Source organism: Mirounga angustirostris, unplaced genomic scaffold, assembly GCF_029215605.1.
Source record: "Mirounga angustirostris isolate CCGP_5_RB_7025 unplaced genomic scaffold, mMirAng1.0.hap1 SCAF_12, whole genome shotgun sequence".
Classification (NCBI taxonomy): Eukaryota; Metazoa; Chordata; class Mammalia; order Carnivora; family Phocidae; genus Mirounga; species Mirounga angustirostris.
This window is the reverse complement of record NW_026991720.1, coordinates 109,020,698-109,038,900: the sequence shown is the minus strand read 5'-3', so window position 1 is coordinate 109,038,900 and position 18,203 is coordinate 109,020,698. Positions and strand designations below refer to the sequence as shown.

Below are 18,203 nucleotides of genomic sequence, written 5' to 3'. Positions count from 1 at the left end.
TCTTAGGTAAATTCCTAGCAGGGGGCTCCTAGGTCTCATTATGTATGTGTTACTTTGGAAAACTTTGGTGGCTTTTCAGAAAGCAATTGTCCCATTTTATATCCCCACTAGCAATATGAGAGTTCCAGTTGCTGCACATTCTTGTCAACTCTTGGTGTTGTCAGGCTTTTTGATTGTAGCTATTCTAAAGGGTTTGGGATAGAATCTTGTAGTAGTTATAATCTGCATCTCCTTGATGACCAGACATTAACCAGCCCGAGCACACACACCTTCCTCCTCACTGCTGAAGCCTCATAAACTTCTTCTGGGTGTTTGAACATGCCAAGCTCTTGCTAATAATCCCTGGCCCATAATCACAATTCTGCTCTCATAACCTGGAATTCCTTCCCCACCCCCTACGTAACTGGCTAATTATAACCCCTTTCAGGTTTCAGCCTGAATACCACCTGCTTCAGGAAGCCTCCCAAGACACCCTTCTTGCTTCCATAGAAGCAAACACTTTATTGTGATACTAAGTTTTTTCCCCTTATTTTATTATTTTATTTATTTTTATTTTTTATTTTATTATGTTATGTTAATCACCAAAATTACATCATTAGTTTTTGATGTAGTGTTCCATGATTCATTGTTTGCATGTAACACCCAGTGCTCCATTTAGTACGTGCCCTCTTTAATACCCATCACCAGGCTAACACATCCCCCCACCCCCCTCCCCTCTAGAACCCTCAGTTTGTTTCTCAGAGTCCATAGTCTCTCATGGTTCATCTCCCCCTACGGTTTCCCCCCTTCATTTTTCCCTTCCTGCTTTTTTTTTTTTTTAAACATACAATGTATTATTTGTTAGAGGTACAGCTCTGTGATTCAACAGTCTTACACAATTCACAGCACTCACCATAGCACATACATCCCCAATGTCTATCACCCAGCCACTCCATCCCTCCCACCCCCCACTACTCCAGCAACCCTCAGTTTGTTTCCTGAGATTAAGAATTCCTCATATCAGTGAGATCATATAATTATCTTTCTCTGATTGACTTATTTCGCTTAGCATAATACCCTCCAGTTCCATCCACGTCATTGCGAATGGCAAGATCTCATTCCTTTTGATGGCTGCATAATATTCCATTGTATATATATACACCACTTCTTTATCCATTCATCTGTCGATGGACATCTTGGCTCTTGCCACAGTTTGGCTATTGTGGACACTGCTGCTATAAACACTGGGGTGCACGTACCCCTTTGGATCCCTACATTCGTATCTTTGGGGTAAATACCCAACAGTGCAATTGCTGGGTCATAAGGCAGCTCTATTTTCAACTTTTTGAGGAACCTCCATACTGTTTTCCAGAGTGGCTGCACCAGCTTGCATTCCCACCAACAGTGTAGGAGGGTTCCCCTTTCTCCGCATCCCCGCCAACATCTGTCATTTCCTGACTTGTTAATTTTAGCCATTCTGACTGGTGTGAGGTGGTATCTCATTGAGGTTTTGATTTGGATTTCCCTGCTGCCAAGCAATGTTGAGCATTTTTTCATGTGTCTGTTGGCCATCTGGATATCTTCTTTGGAAAAATGTCTGTTCATGTCTTCTGCCCATTTCTTGACTGGATCATTTGTTCTTTGGGTGTTGAGTTTGATAAGTTCTTTATACATTTTGGATACTAGCCCTTTATCTGATATGTCATTTGCAAATATCTTTTCCCATTCTGTTGGTTGTATTTTGGTTTTGTTGACTGTTTCTTTTGCTACTATCAGGTCTGTCTTCCTCATCTCCTGTATCCCCGGAGTCTAGCACAGTATTTGTTGAATGAATGATGGAGTAAATAAGGGAAGGCTTCAGAAATAAGGTAATATTTCAGCTGAGTCTTGAAAAATGAATAAGACTGAGATTATCCATTGCACAAAAGGAAAAAAAAAATTCTAACCTCAACTCATGGGCAAATTCCTAAACAAGAAATAACATGTGTCTGAGGACACCCACGCAGCTCAGCAGGGCTAAGAACAGACTGTGAGGCAGGAAGTGATCAGAGGGAAGGATGGACAAGTAGGGAGGAATCAGAGCAAGAGCCAGTGTGTGCCAGACAAGAGATGGGTCTGTACCTTTTGACACTGAAGCATCACTGAAGTGTTTTAAAGTCAAGAAGTGACATGGACAGAATGATACATTAGAAACCTAACTCTGTGGGAGAAATGGAGGACACCTGGAAGAGACAGAGCTAGACACAGGAAGACCAGCTGGAGGTTTTCATAATAGCAGGAAACACAGAGTAATGGGCCTGGAACTGGGGTCCAGAGCACAGAAATACTAAAGAGGAGTAAGTGACAAGGCTTAGGGGACTGACTGGATTTGGCCTGAATGGCAGATGGAAAAGGCAGAGCACACAATACTTAACAGCACTGATTCTGGGGCCAGGCTGCCTGGCTCTGGTCTTCATGACCTATTCACTAGCTGGAGAATCTTAGGTGCGTTCCTTTACACCCCTGCCTCAGTTTCCTCATAAAGAAACTCAACTCATCTTAACTCCTAAGAAAGCTATAGGACTGACTGGATAAATACATGTAAGTGCTTACAACATGCCTGGTATACGTTAAGCACTCAGGAAGTGTTAGCTGTTACTATTGTCATTAAATAGGGAAAAAAGAAGTTGAGGTTGGCACTCTAGATCTGGAAGCAGCCCAAACACCTAGTAATTAAAATAACAGTGTGGATGAGCCTGCAGGATGAAGAGGAGAAGCAAGGGGTACGACCCCACAGGTGAGAAAGGGACATGGAGGAAGTGAGCAGAGGAGGAAACTGAGGGGATGAAAAAGGCATGCTCAGCAAGGCAGGAAGAGAAACAGGAGACAAACAGCTCTGGGTCAGAGAAGACAAGAAAGAAAGAATTTCAAGGACAGTGAAGTGGTCAGTGTTGATGCTGCAAAGAAAGCCTTCAGGGGGACGGCGCCAGCATCCAGTGGATGGAGCAGCTGAGAAGCCCCTCGTGGCTTGTGCCAGTATCCGTGAGGTAGACAGAAGCCAGCAGCCGGAGTGGCTGAGGGGTGGCAGCTGCACAAAGCTGCCTCATTGGAAATAAACTGGGAGTGGAGGAAGTGGGGTGAAATACGTACTTCTTCAAATACACATACGCTGCTGCTTCAACTATGAGAACTGAGATTATTTTAGACACCGGCGAATTGCTTTGGTTCCTTTGATTAAATGCTATGTATCTTTAGCCTCTAAACTCAATCCAAATCTGCAATGTGCTCTGAACATCACAAGACACACTGTAACTTCTTATTGCTCTGCAAATTTCACAGCAGCCTTCGGTCAAGTACCGTAAAATTTGACCTGTATAAAATGTATGATAAATTAACCTGTATGAGAACTTTAAAAGTACATTTTTATAGTGAAACCTGAAATGCACATCAATAAGTTTGGATTTGTATTATTTAAGAAAGTGATCTCAACCATTTCTCTGATTTCTTTTTTTTTTTTAAAGATTTTATTTATTTATTTGACAGAGAGATAGAGAGAGAGCACAAGTAGGCAGAGTGGCAGGCAGAGGGAGAGGGAGAAGCAGGCTCTCCACTGAGCAGGGAGCCGGATGTGGGGCTCGATCCCAGGACCCCAGGATCATGACCTGAGCCGAAGGCAGCCGCTTAACGAACTGAGCCACCCAGGTGCCCCCATTTCTCTGATTTCAATAAGCAAACAGATAGTTAAGAAAATAGGGTACAAGGTTCACTTAAATATAAACCTAGGAAAAAAGATGTAAGAGAATGACAGATTAGAAATTTTCCATTCTTGGGGCACCTGAGTGGCTCAGTCTGTTAAACATCTGCCTTCAGCTCAGTCATGATCCTGGGGTCCTGGGATCAAGTCCCACATTGGGCTCCCTGCTCAACGGGGAGCCTGCTTCTCCCTCTCCTTCTGCCCCTTCCCCCGTCCAGCTAGTGCTCTCTCTCTCATGCATGCGCTCTATCTCAAACAAATAATCTTAAAAAAAAAAAAAAAAAGATTGTGCATTCTTGGCAAAGCAATGAAACCCAGCAATGTGTTGAAGATAAAATATTTTCATTAACCATCACTTCAATAACCATTCACTGATGATACCTTTCCTCCCCACACACATATGAAGCCTTATTTCATACCAAAATGTCCACACAGAAGCTGGTCAAGACTTCGGTGAACACAAACTGTTCTAGGTTCCAACAACTCATTAAGCTTCTTCACTGAACACCAGTCTCAACAGCAAGAGCACATGCACCGTAAAAACTGTTTCAGTGTCTCAGTGCCCAGAGAGAAAAAAATAAGTATGTAATATGCTGGGTGCTAGTCAAAAGAAATGCTAAGGTTAATGTTTCAGCTGCTTGATTCTGAATAACGATTCACATTTTGATGTATTATAAACATCATGCAGTATTTAACTGCATTTAGCTGAAGAATATTCAAATATGAAGCCTAAAAAGTAAAAAGAATGTTAACATCCTAGTCATTTTCAAAAATAAAACAAGCCTAGACAGAAAATGTGTTGATTATTTAATGGGAGGAAGTTTCTTTTAAATCCACTGGATATGTGTTACAAGTAGGCACCATGACTATAATTGATTAAATTACTTTGAATCACACACACACACACACACACACACACAAAAGGCTAGATGTTGTTTGCATGGATCTCCCTTTAGTTAACTAGATTCTCATTTTTAAAAGCTTATAGAGCTGAAGACTGCTGCCACAGGGGGTGAGAATCAAACAAGTCACTGCTAGAATAGATTACGGGGATCATTTGAGTTATGTTTCTGTTAAGTTCCCACAATCAATTGGTATTCTTCAGGGACAATAAAGGCTTACATGGAACTCTGCTGGAATTAACAGGTTCTGTTCTGCAATAGATAGCTTGCAAATTTAGGTACAGACATAGAATCCATAGACTCATCTTCAAAAAGGAAAAAATAAGCCACTGCATAAGCATTATACTAGCAGTCAAAAAAATTCTATCAGTTAACACCACTTAGTACAAGCTCAGAATTTTAAATACTGAAAGCACACCTGTACATCTATTAATTTTTCCCCAAAACATACATTTAGGCAAGAAATACTAAGAATGTTATGTTTAAGTAAGGAGGGGAAAAAATGCTATGACCCTAATTCCACAGATAAATGTAATAAGTGAATAAAAGTGTATGATGATGCCAAGAAGGGAGAAAACTCTGACAAAGCTTGACCAGAAACAAAACTCATTTGCCTTAACTTTGCTATAAAAAACAATGTTTTCTTTGGGACTCCTAGGTGGCTCAATCAGTTAAGCGTCTGACTTTGGTTCAGGTCATGATCTCAGGGTTCTGGGATTGAGCTTGTCAGGCTCCCCACTCAGCAGAGGGGTCTGCTTGTCCCTCTCCCTCTGCCCCTCCATTTGTGCTCTATCTCTCCCTCAAATAAATATAAAATCTTAAAACAAAACAAAACAAAAAGAACAAACAAACAAAAACAATATTTTCTTCAAGCAAAATGGTATCATCAAGATCAGGCCTATATTCCAGAATATTTCCCACTGCCAAAATAGCATCTGTCAAAAGAAGTTTAAGACAATGAATTGAGCATTAGATTCTCATTTGTATTCCCACTCCTTACCACATCTTACCATTTTCTATCCTTAATCTTAGGTTGAATCCCATGAAATTGCTATTTTTGTACATCAAAAATGGTGAAATACCGGCAATTTCATACAGCTCAACGTAAGTAAAATGGCCAACAGAGCAGAAAAAGAGAGAGAGATATGCACCCAGCTAGAATAAGGAGAAGGGGACTATCCTCATGCTATAAAATTGGCAGTGGTTCTGACAGATACTACATAGATGAAACTAAAATAATTCAAGTACTAACTTGCCATCATCCTACAAGAAAAATCAACATGGAGTCTCAAATCATAAAGAGAAAGGACTCTGAGAGATTTGGGCAACAGCCCCTAATTTGGAGGGCCAAGGACTGAAGCAAAGCTGTATCTTGGGACAGACACTAATCACTATCTCCATACTTCAACCTGAGGGCTCTTTGAGAGCTCATCCTACAGAGAAGCCTCTCAACCCCAAGGTCCTTACTGCTGCAGAGGGTAGCTCCCTCATGCAGCCATCCTGGGAGGAAACAAGCATGGCCTCACCTTACGAAAAGCAGCAGGCAGCAAGCCCACTTTCCTTCGGAGGTAGCTGGACTCTAGTCTCCTATACTCTTGTGAAGCAGGACCTTCAGACAGGCCAAAGCTCTTACTTGGCTTACACGTGACAAAAGAGAAAGCTGAATGGAGAAAGCTAATCCTGGCCTCCGCAGCTTCACCCAGCAGAGAACAAACACTTCATAAATCTCCCCATCTTCCCACAGCCCCAGCTACTCTCTTCCCCTCGGCCACTCCTTTTCATGACAGGGACATATTCTCCAGCTGCTGGGTCCCTGATGCTCATGCAATCTTTCAGAATCCAGCTCTCCAACAAAGGATCTGAGGGGGAATAGATCAGCTAGCTTTCTTGTTTGCCAACAACACCTGCCGACTCCAGAGAGGAAATGCACTGGGACACTCTCCTGGACACACAAAACTGAGGACTACAAGTCCAAGCTTAATGAAGGGCTGGAAGAAAATGAGAGGACATGCTACAGGGATCACAGGGACCATGTCCCAGGACAGGAAGAGTCTTATGAACGCACCAGGGCTGTGAGAGATGACCTGCAACCTTCCCTCTACGTCTGCCTCCCTTGCTTCCTTTTGTCCACCCTCGTTTCACTTTCTAACGACTCAGAATGCTGGGCAGTAATACACTGATTAGCCGAGCTCAGGTCATAGCTGGCCTGTCTGACCTGAGGCAGGAAGATGGAGGATCTGACATGTGTGAGAGGCCATTTCCCAAAAGGAAACCAGGGGGAATGGACACTGGCCAGTCAATATGAACTAACACCCACAACAAGGAAACAAAGTATTTAGTTAGAACAGGAAGGAATTGAGGCCAGTTACACTCTCTGTTTTGGGACAAATTCTAGGTGTATATACATCTGTTATTGTTCAAGGATGAATAAAAAGGACAAAAATACTTGGACTTACAGGGTACCATATAAAGAATGCAGAACTGAGGGGTAAAAAACAAACAAGCAAACAAAAACAGTTAAAACCAAAGCCAGAAAAGAACATGTTTCATACCCTCAAAGAACTGAATCTGAAGTGGGGGAAAAAAAGAACCCTTAAGAAAAATCTTTAAGAAAATCTTTAAAACCCTTAAGAAAAATCTCCCAAACACAGTAAATATAACAAAGAAATCAAAAATGCATGTGGAAAAGTGAGACTCAATAACTAGAAAATTTAATCCACAGAGAAAATAAAAACAGTATATAGTAAGGGCAGAACACATAAGCCGAAGATATGTTTGAATTGACAGATGGAAAGTTTAATAATAAGTTATACCTAGATACACGGTCAAAATTTAGAATTTCATGGATAAAATTTTAAAAATCCTAAAAATGTCTGAGCGGGGAAGTGGAGGGGAAGGTTATTTTCACTGAAGCAATACATTAAAAAGCTTTTTTAAGAAAGAAAGCATATATTTTACAGTTAAATTCTTCTATTAAAAGAAAAAAAAAAGGATGACTTCGGAACTAAAGTTCTACACTGAGTGTCCAAGAGAAAGACTCAAAGTGACAAAAACTAAAATAACAAGAGCTTTTAATATTTATTAAGGACTTAAAATATGCCAGGCATTGGGCTAAGCATTTATTTGTATTCATTCAATCTTCATAAAAACCAAATAAAATAGGTCCCAATATTATCCTCACTAGACAAAGAAAATGAGACACAGAGAGGTCAGATAATTTGCCCAAAGTTCACACAATAGATGGGAGTTGCCAGAATTTGAACCCAGGTAGCCTCATTCCAGGGCCTAACCATTTGAACTACTGTTCTAAATGAATTCCCTCTAATGTAAAAAGGGCACAGAGATCAGGCAAATCCAAACAAACTACAAGTGAGTGGTAGTTATAGTAATTTTAGTTATTAAAAGGAGAAAAGATAATTATTTGTCAGTGGTGAGAGTTAGAATTTATGATCAAGAAAAAGAAATACTCAGCTCACGAGTGTCCAAACCTCGTCGCTCTTGCCCCATTGGAGATATCCATTGGGGCAGTTGCAGAATGCATGACCGAATGAGCTAGTAAGCAAAGATCGGGCACAGACCCTTATGTACTAAATTTAAAAAGTAATAAAATCCCTAAAAATAAAAGGGAGCTGACAGGGGAACAGTGGCAAAAAAAAAATAGGTATAGTCATTTCTGCTATAAATGCTTGTTTCAAAAAAATTTATTCCAAAGTGAATGATTATATCAGGGAGCAAATTTTGTATTGCTTAAGTGAAATTTTGTCCCTGAGAAACAGAAGTGAAGAAGGCAGAAAACTGCACCCAGTTGAACCCAGCCACATAGGGATACACAAGACACACACACACACACACACACACACACACACACACACCCTCCAAGGTCTACCAGTTACTTCAATTCACTGTCTGTGTTCACAATCATCCACATATGCCAAAAAACTTCCTGTCAGATTTCAGATAACCCACTTTCTACCATTTTGCACTAACTCAAAATCTGTACTCTTTCTGACATCCACGTCTACAAGTATAAACTTCGGGTCTTTTATTGTAGCATTTATGTTATTTCTAACCACCTAACATACATAAATCTCTACCAGCATCTTTATTAGGTTCCCATCTCTTCTGTGTGTGTGCGTGCGTGTGTGTGTGTATCACTAGCAAAGTTTTTGAATGCTGTGCCCTATCAAGGAAAAAAAAAAGTCTGATGGATAATGATGGAAAACCAAATCCCTCCAAATTATCTTTAAATTAGTTTGTGTCAATTTCCATCAAAATCCTTTTCTTTTTTGATACGGTAGGAAGAATTTAACAAATTAATTCTAAAGCTCCTTGGGAAAATTAAGTGGTCACTCATTAAAAGAATTTTTCAGCAAAGAAAGACAAAGGGAGATTTAAATTGCCCATTAATGAAACAGATCTTAAAGCCACGACAATCAGAGTCAAGCAGAAAAGTCCATGAAAGAGGTCAGAAAACCCAGAAATCAATGCATATTTAAATACAACAAAGATGGCACTTCAAATAAGTAGGGAAAAAAACAGACAATTTACATCTCAGGGCAGCAGCAGAGCACAGCATGGGAGGGAAGAGCCTGTGGGGCTGGACAGGCGGCCCCGGATGGCACGCCAGCGAGGCGCGTCCCAGCTGGGTGACCCCGGACAACCAGTGTCTTTATCTGTAAAACGAGGACAGTCATTGTACCTACTTCACAGGACTGCTGCGAGGATTATCAGTTATCATTTGTGAAGTGCTCAGAACAGGCATTAAAACAGTAAGTGCTATATATGTGATATTAAATAAATAAAAGAAAGCAATTCATGCTATGATAATCCTTAAACTCTTGGGAGCAGAAGGGAGGGACACATAGGGAACAGATTCTCTCATCATACCACACTGAGAAAATATGCAACATTATCAGTAATCAAAAATCCAAATTAAAATATTTCAACCATCGAATCGGTCAAAGTTTTAGAAAAAAATTATAGTGGTGGCCAACTAGGCAGAGACATTGGTACAATTCTATATGGAAGATAGAAGAATACTCTGAAACAATCTTTCCAAGGGTCACTTTGATTATATGCTTCAAAAACCATTTAAAATATTAAGCCCCTTTGACCTAATAATTCAATCTCCGGGACAAAGTTGGAACATAAGGACTTCAACAGAAAAGTTTCAAGTCACTTTTTCAGAGATGAACTAGAATCAGGGAAAAAAGGATGTGAAGAAATATTTTAGTTTCAGATATAAGGCTAAGAATTTTTACCTTCTAAAAATTCAAGTCTTGTTTCACTGTATAATTAATGTTTAATATTACCAAATTGCAAAAACAAAAAAACAAACAAAAAAACAGTTTTAAAACAAACCTTTTCACAGCATCCTTCTTCGGCTTATCTATAGTATCCCACCACTTTGAAAGGTAAGAAATCTCAGACCACATAAATTTTCTCTGTGAGTCTTCTTTCAGCTTGATGACCATGTTATTAAAAATATACTGAGTCATCTCTCTAAAGTAGTCATCAAAAGTCTTCAACCAACCTAAATCAAGACACAAATATACAACAAAGGTCTGATTCATATGTCTGATTTCAACTCAGTCACATTCCATTGCATCACCTTTGGATACCCTTAGATGTTTCATTCATATTAAGACACATTTAAAAATTTCAGAAATGTTTCAAGTGGTGAAATTCCATTTCAATGGATACGAAACTCAAAAAGTCACTAATGACAAAACACTCTGAAAACTGCACAAATTCAGATAGAAATGAGGGAAAAAATGAGAAAAATGACCTGAGGCCCAAAAGCATTTATTTATGCTTAGTAATTATAGTATTGAATTCAATTATTTATAATTTATCTCTAATTTAAGGAATTTGCTTTAATTCTAAAAATCTGAACAGCGTTAACAAGCTGGCAGTACTACTCATAATGTAATGAAAACTGTATCCCTTCATACCACATCTGAAACTCCCTACCCATTTTAGTAAGTTAAATTAAGAAAAAGAAAAGTATAAACTATATCTAAAAGTCAGCAGCAAAGCAGTAAGGTAATTAATAGCACTATTATGAATACAGAGAAGTAGAATTCTGCCAAGAACGGGCATTAGTTTCCAAAGGCTGTAAATTATTCCATTTTTTGGAAGCACAAATTGACACTAATCAAACAACACAAGTGTATACATGTATGTCAAGTCTTTTTCAAAAGAAAATTGTAGATACTGAGGACTTAGTTCTCAGACTTTTCTCAAATATCCTGGAAGTTTTATCTAAAGATATTTGCAATTTCACTATAAAGAAACATCTTTTTATAAGATTCTATTTATTTGACAGAGAGAGAGAAAGAGAGCACAAGCAGGGGGAGTGGCAGGCAGAGGGAGAAGCAGACGCCCCGCTGAACAGGGAGCCTGACACGGGACTCGAATCCAGGACCCTGGGATCATGACCTGAGCTGAAGGCAGACGCTTAACTGACTGAGCCACCCAGGTGCCCCATCCCTATAAAGAAACATTTTTAACAAGACCCATAAGTCCAAGCATAGCCCTATCTGGCAGAGCATTAAAGCAACATGATGAGCTGCTGAGGCAAAATCATACCCAGCTATCTATTGGCCACGTGGACCTTCCAAAGAACAACCTCTTATCCATGAAATCTTATAGAGAGATAGGACTTTCTATACATCCAGGCTAAACTACTGCTCTATTTTTTCCAAACCTCAAACATGTGGGGAGACTAAACTATTAAGGGGTCAACTGGTTAGTTCTTTTGTTTATAATTAATATCTGAAATATACTGTATTAGCTGGAAGATAATAAAATGTGCTAGGGCAGAGAAGACAATGCAACTATTTTGACAATGTAAATATGAGCTTCTGAAAAGGGCACTGACACTCTGTATTTCTCCCTTTTGCTTTAACTAAAATCTATTCATTCATTCCATAGTTATTTAGTGAGCATGTACAAAGCGACAGGTCTGAAGCCAGAAGCCAAAGAGGAATTCAGTGTAAAATATTCTTTACGAGGACTTTCTTGATCTGGGACACCTTTAAGTTATTTTTAAAGTCACCAAAGAATACTACATGGATAGTTTAACTTTTCCATGTTTAAATAAAAAGCCTATCTATATAGAAAATTCAAAGATAGCTCATGAAATAGTGGTTTGCAAAGAATCCCATCTTGCTTGGCAAAGGTACAAACTTGGGACTCCTGCCCCAGACCGCAAAGCCAAGATCCACATCTGGATTCCCAAGGACAAGCAAAGAAAAGCCAACCTACCCCTAGCATGCTCCAACTCGCTGCTAATGCTGACCATGCCAACATCCAAGACAAAAAAAAACATCAAGTGCTCAGACCAGAGTCCAGGATATAACACAGGACTTGATAAATGTTAGTTGCTATTATTATTATCACCTTCATCAGTCTTTAATGGACCCTTCCCCATTTCTACAATCAAAACAGGTAAAAGAGGAAATAAAAGATATTTCTAACAACTAAATTTTGAAAAGGGCACATTTATTTAAAACATTTAAATAAACTGTTCCACATCTTAAACATATTGGTAACCCAAAACTTTGGTTTGCAAAGAATTCATTCTATGCCCCTATTAAGGGCTGAATTGTGTCCCCTCAAAATTCCTATGTTGAAATCCTAAACCTCAATACCTCAGAATGCAACTGTATCTGGAGACAGGGTCTTTCAAGAGGTGATTAAGGTATAATAAGGTCATGAAGGTGGGCCCTAATCCAATATGTCCTTACAAGAAAAAGCAATTAGGACACAGACATACACAGAGGGAAGACCATGCGAAGACAGGGGGCTATCTGCAAGCCAAGATGAGAGGCCTTCAGAAGAAACCAACACTGCTGACACCTTGATTTTGGACTTGCAGCTTCCATAACTGTAAGGAAATAAATTTCCGTTGCTTAAGCCACCCAGTCTGTAGTACTTTGGGATGGCAACCCTAGCAAACTAATTTAGCCCTAGAAAAAATCAGTGTTATTACCATCCGAAAAACAAAGATTGCACTGTGGGGAGAATTTATTTTACCAAGGACCATTATAATATTTAATTTAACATGTATCTACCTCCATATTGCAAGACTGAGCTAAAATCAAATGTTTGGAAGTGACCTCTCCTTCTGCATCATGCTCTTATTATACATGTGCAGTGAGGACCATGTAAATTCCTGAAATGGCTCTGTGCAAATTATTGTCTTTAAGACATCACACATAGGTGTTTTACCTAAATTTTAACAAAGGTCAAAACTAAGCCCTAATTATTTGGCTATTAACTCAATAAAAGAAAAGAGCTATTAACAATGGAATGACTCCAAAATTAATTTAATAATAAAACTCTAGTAATCTAGCATAGAAAGCAAATTTAGAAGAAACTGTCTTTATGAAGCTGAATAAGTAACAGGGTTTTTTTTTTCTTTTTTAAGTACAATTACTTGTTTTCATCAGTTATAATTTGTTATTAGCTAAGACCCTTTCAAAGAATAGTTTATCATAGGAGTTTTCATAAAGAAATCACAGTGACTGATTAATCCATGTTGCCTTCAACACTTCATTTGCCCTTCAACAATCATGCAGAAAATATGTCAAAGATATTTATGTGAGCCAAAATACATGCTGAGATGTCAACTTAAAAGCCTTCCATAAAACTCATCTATAATAGATACTAATATCACTAAAATATAACACAATTAATGAAGAATGAACTAAAAGATAGCCTCTTGCAGCTTTCAATATTGAGTAATATAACAGTAAATTAGCTTTTATTGCTCTTATACAATAATCAAGTATTCCCTTTTACACTGAATTGGCTCTTTCTTGTCCTCAATTACTGTAAAACTACAATTGTATATTAACATAAGACCAATCAGAAAGACAGTATTTTATGAAAAGTTGTATGGGATGATTTTTTGTGACATAAAATTATATTCCTACCTCTGGATTTAATAATCCTAGGACATTGAGTTGCAAACTGATTTACTTAAGTGGTCAATTCACAGCCTTTTTCTTTCCCTTGAATACACTTGGAAATTGAACCAGGGCTAGAATAGCACGAAGAATACCTTTCCATTTACTCTTTTTCCCCTCTAACAACACTTCAACCCATAAAACAGCTAGTCACCATTTTTAAGTAAGTGGGGAAATATCTAAAACAAAGAATACATAATTAGAAGTTCTTTAAAGCAGGCATAACTCCAAGTTTGCTATCACTATTTTATCATAAAAAATTTTAAGTTTTAAAATATAAAGCCTAATAAAGTTGACAACCCAATGCTTATTTTTAATGCTTGTGAACAATTAAGCACCTCGTAATTGTTCACTGACAAAACACTATTTTTTTAAAATTTGACTCTTGATCTTGCTTCAAAATCTAAAGACTTTGTGGCACTCTGATCCTCTCAAGGAACACTCAGTTTTATTTGGTTCAAGAGCATACACAGCACCAATTTAGCACTTGGGCAAGGGGATCCCTTCCTGAGCCCTGGTCACTTGAGGGATCTTCCTATTCGTCCTCTGACCACATTCTTTTCACACAATAAATTCCCAAAGCAAAGAACCTGCCCACCCAGAGCCTGCCCTGACTTGCCCTTCTGAGTACCAGGGCCCAGAAATCTGTGTTCAAACAGCCTCAAGCCAGTTTCTAGAGCCCACCAAGGGCCTTCTATAGGTTTTTCTATAGGGAAGTCGACCTGCAGGTGGTAACCTCCCTAGCCTGAGCAATGGGCAGGGGGAATGCAGTTTGCAGGGGTGTGGGAAGAGTGCTGGGGTGTCTGCAAAGGAGGGCCTGGTTTAGGACAGGGCCATTTCTGGGAGACAGGGCTGGGCTACTATAGGCTGGCTCTTCCCACATGCACCAACACATTCCAGTAGAGAACTGGAGCCTGATCGATCTCAACCCACACATGGCCTTCCTGATAATGGTGCTATTTCTCAAGGCAGGATGAAAAGACCTATCCTTATTTAGCAATGTATCAGTTTGATTTATAACTTTTAAATGTTTATACAAAGGGCCTGAGGACCTCCAGGTATTTCTGCCCCAATTCCTACAAATTTGAGAACCTATAACCCGAACTTCAAAGCATTGAATTCTCATGAAGCCAGCACCTAGTATGAAGCCTACACCATCAAGAATTCAGTAAGTATGTGATAGATGAATGAAATGCACGGCCAAAAGGATAGGGGAAAAAAGGTATATGAAATATAAATACAAATTTATTACTCCAACTGGAAATGAAACCAAAAGGAAAAGACATTGCACACATACACAATTAGCTCTAATGCATTCATTGTCTGTTCTGATGCTAACCTAATAATCTTTGGTCATTATCTCTTAAGGTTCTATTTTATATTTAAAAAAGCTCTGTCAGCCCTAAGATAATTTAAAACACACATCCTCTCGGGGGCGCCTGGGTGGCTCAGTTGGTTAAGCGACTGCCTTCGGCTCAGGTCATGATCCTAGAGTCCCGGGATCGAGTCCCGCATCGGACTCCCTGCTCAGCGGGAGTCTGCTTCTCCCTCTCCCGCTCCCCCCTCTTGTGCTTTCTCTCTCTCACTCTCTCTCTCAAATAAATAAATAAAGTCTTTAAAAAATAAATAAATAAAAATAAATAAAAAATAAATAAATAAAACACACATCCCCTCAAATCATTGCTACACTGTTGTGATTTTAACTGCTACAATAATGATTTTTTTAATGACTACATTTATTCTACTCAAAGTTAAATAGGTACTGAATGTTAAGAGAGCATAGTAAATTTTGAATCAAAAATAATTATATCCAGATAATAAACATGTAAAAACTATAACTTAAGCTTCAGGTTACTTCTGTTTTAACATAATAGTCTCAAATTAAGAAACAAATATAAAGGTTTATAAAATAAGAAAGCTTCTTTATTTTAGTAATGAAGTTATTGTCTATCAACATATGATCAACAGGTTTCTTCCATCACTTGTCAAATCCTTCCATAGTTGACTGCAATAGCCACTCTTACACTTAAGGTATCACACACCATCTTAACTGGTATTATCATAACTCAAATCCGCTGCTGATTAATTTTAATTCCAACATTTCCATTATAAGTTAAGCTTGTTTCCCCCTGCCCTGATAAACTGTGAAAGAGTTTTCACCAACGTCTTGTTCCAGTTTATTCATTCAAACACAAACCAAGCCTCTAATAAGGCAAAGCAATAAAGCTAATCAATGAAAACAGATTCCACAGTGGAAATATGAGCGAAATGCCGTGGGAATATAGAAGTGGTGGATTCCTACCAGGAGGACAGAAGAGAGATTCTTAGAATAGTCATCATCTGGATAGAGGAAAAAGGTGGTAGTTCCCAAACAGAAGGAAGAGCATGTGGAAAACACACAAAACCACAAAGGTCTGTGTCAGTTTCAGGGAGAAGGCAGGTGGGTATGGCTGCGTGGCAGCTTACACGCTGGGAGTACAGAGAGAAATAAAAACAGAAGTGGGGGTCAGATCACCGAAAATCTTCTAAACTGTTTTTGATTCTTGCTGAAAATCTAGGAGGAAGGAAGTTAAGGTCTTTTGATCTGTGCTTTCAAAAATGAGTGTGCTGTGAGTGTAAAGGATAGACGAAGATGGTAAAGTAGAAAACAGGAAATGAGGCCACTGCAAAAATTCTGCTGGAAAACGTTTATGACACCAAGGAGGCAAAATGAAGAGAAGATGCTAACTGACTGAAGCTCCCGAGAGACGAGAGAGAGACTCAAAGATGAAGCTGAGGTTTTCCAAAGACCTGTGAGTCTTTGGAAACCTAGAAGCCTGCTGAATCCTATAAATGCTTCTGAACTCAGGTTTCCAGAATCACCTCACCTTTTTCCCAGGTGATTCAGTGTCATCTAATAGTTTTCAAAGCATATCAGCTTCACGTCCACGAAGCTGTTTGAGATACAGCACTTTTTGAACCCGTGTAAGATGCCCTCACTGGAAATTCTATCCCACACCACGGGAGCCATCTGCATTACCGTTAGGACAGCTGGGGTTTTGTTCACCCTGCAGCTGATTGTATAATGTCCAATTGTGACCCCTTACTATATTGCTTTTCTAAATGCCCTTTAAAAGACCTGCATACCTCGATATTTGACACCTGCCATTGTGAGATCAACCTCCACAATAATTTCTAAATCTGGGCTAAAGTTACTTCCCTCCCTTGTTAAGGACTCCATCCATGAGCATCAATTCACACCGAGTAGGACACTTTAGGCCTACTACGTCTTCCCCAAACAGGGCTTAGTGGTCTGAAAAAATGAAAAGTGTCTATAATATGAAAGAAACCATTAGAAGTAAAAGTAAAAGTGACTTCCTTCGAGGAGTTACTCTTAGGAAATGAGGCTATTTAGCCTTACGGTCAGGGCAAATGTGGGGCAAATTATCAGTTTCTAAAAGAAACCATTTAAAAGCTGGAAAATACTGCTTCTAAATGACTTGCTAATTGTAAAATATGCAGCAATGAGGAAAACCACTCACCATCTCATGTACTCAAGTAGTATTTAAGGACAGGAACATCCATTTCAATAAGGAGAGACCAGAAGGAAAAAAGGATGGGAAACAGTGTGGTGAGGTGTCTACTTTTGCAAGATAGTTCATAAAATGTTTTATATGATTAATCATACTAAAGTGGATGACATCTAACACGGAAACACTTAGAAGACCTTCTTCCTAGAAGCTCTGCCTGTGGTTTCAGAAGTATTACCTTCCAGAAACAATATTAAATAGTGGCTACAAGTCCGAGTCCAGAGCTTGGGTTCAAGCCCAGCCCTGCCACCAACACATTACTTGGACTCTCTTCTGCCTCAGTTTTCTCATCTGTGACATAAGGGTAATAATAGGACTTTTGTCATAGAGTGGCTGAGAGCAGTAATGGATTTAATACGTGAAGAGAACAGTGCCTGAAACACAGTAAAGTCTCATAGGCAGTAGCAATTATTTGTATAACTGGCACATCGGTGAGCTCTGAAGCACCCAGACCGGACAGACAGACAAAAGTAACCAAAACAGGAGGGTGGGGACATGTCTGGTGATCACCTACATCTCTAGGTGCTACTTGATGTATATGCTCCTAAGGAATGCAGTCCAGGGAGAGCCGCAACGATCAGCACTCTCCCCCTGAAAAAGAACCTCAATACACCAATTTGAGAGATCGCTTAAAAAGATAATTCTAAAGTGCTGTGTAAACATTTAACTCTTAATGCCAGTATTTTCCTAATTAAGATTGCCAGATAAAATACAGGATGCCAAGTTAAATTTGAATTCCAGATAAATAATGAATAAATGTTTACTGTGTGTTCCCTATGATATTTAGAACACACACTAAAAAAATTATCGTTTATTGGAAATGTAAACTTAACTTACATTTTTTTTTTTATAAAGTTAAATCTGACAACTCAAGGGGCTCCTGGATGGAAAAGTCGGTGAAGCATCGGACTCTTGGTTTTGGCTCAGGTCATGATCTCAGGGTCCTGAGAGATCAAGCCCTGAGTCAGGATCTGCGCTCAGCGGGGATTCGGCTTGGGATTTTCTCTCTCTCCCTCTGCCCCTCCCCCTGCTCGAGCACTCTCTA

General features: G+C 39.2%; 1 protein-coding gene across 1 annotated transcript in view; it reads right to left on the bottom strand.

Annotated features, from left to right (window-relative positions):
• The window catches only part of LOC135362175 (alpha-mannosidase 2-like), a 165,070-nt gene that overhangs the window by 123,222 nt on the left and 23,645 nt on the right, over positions 1-18,203 (bottom strand). Inside the window, exon 5 of the mRNA XM_064575597.1 lies at positions 9,976-10,147. Within this exon, the coding sequence (XP_064431667.1) occupies positions 9,976-10,147 (172 nt within the window). The remainder of the gene's footprint in view (positions 1-9,975; positions 10,148-18,203) is intronic.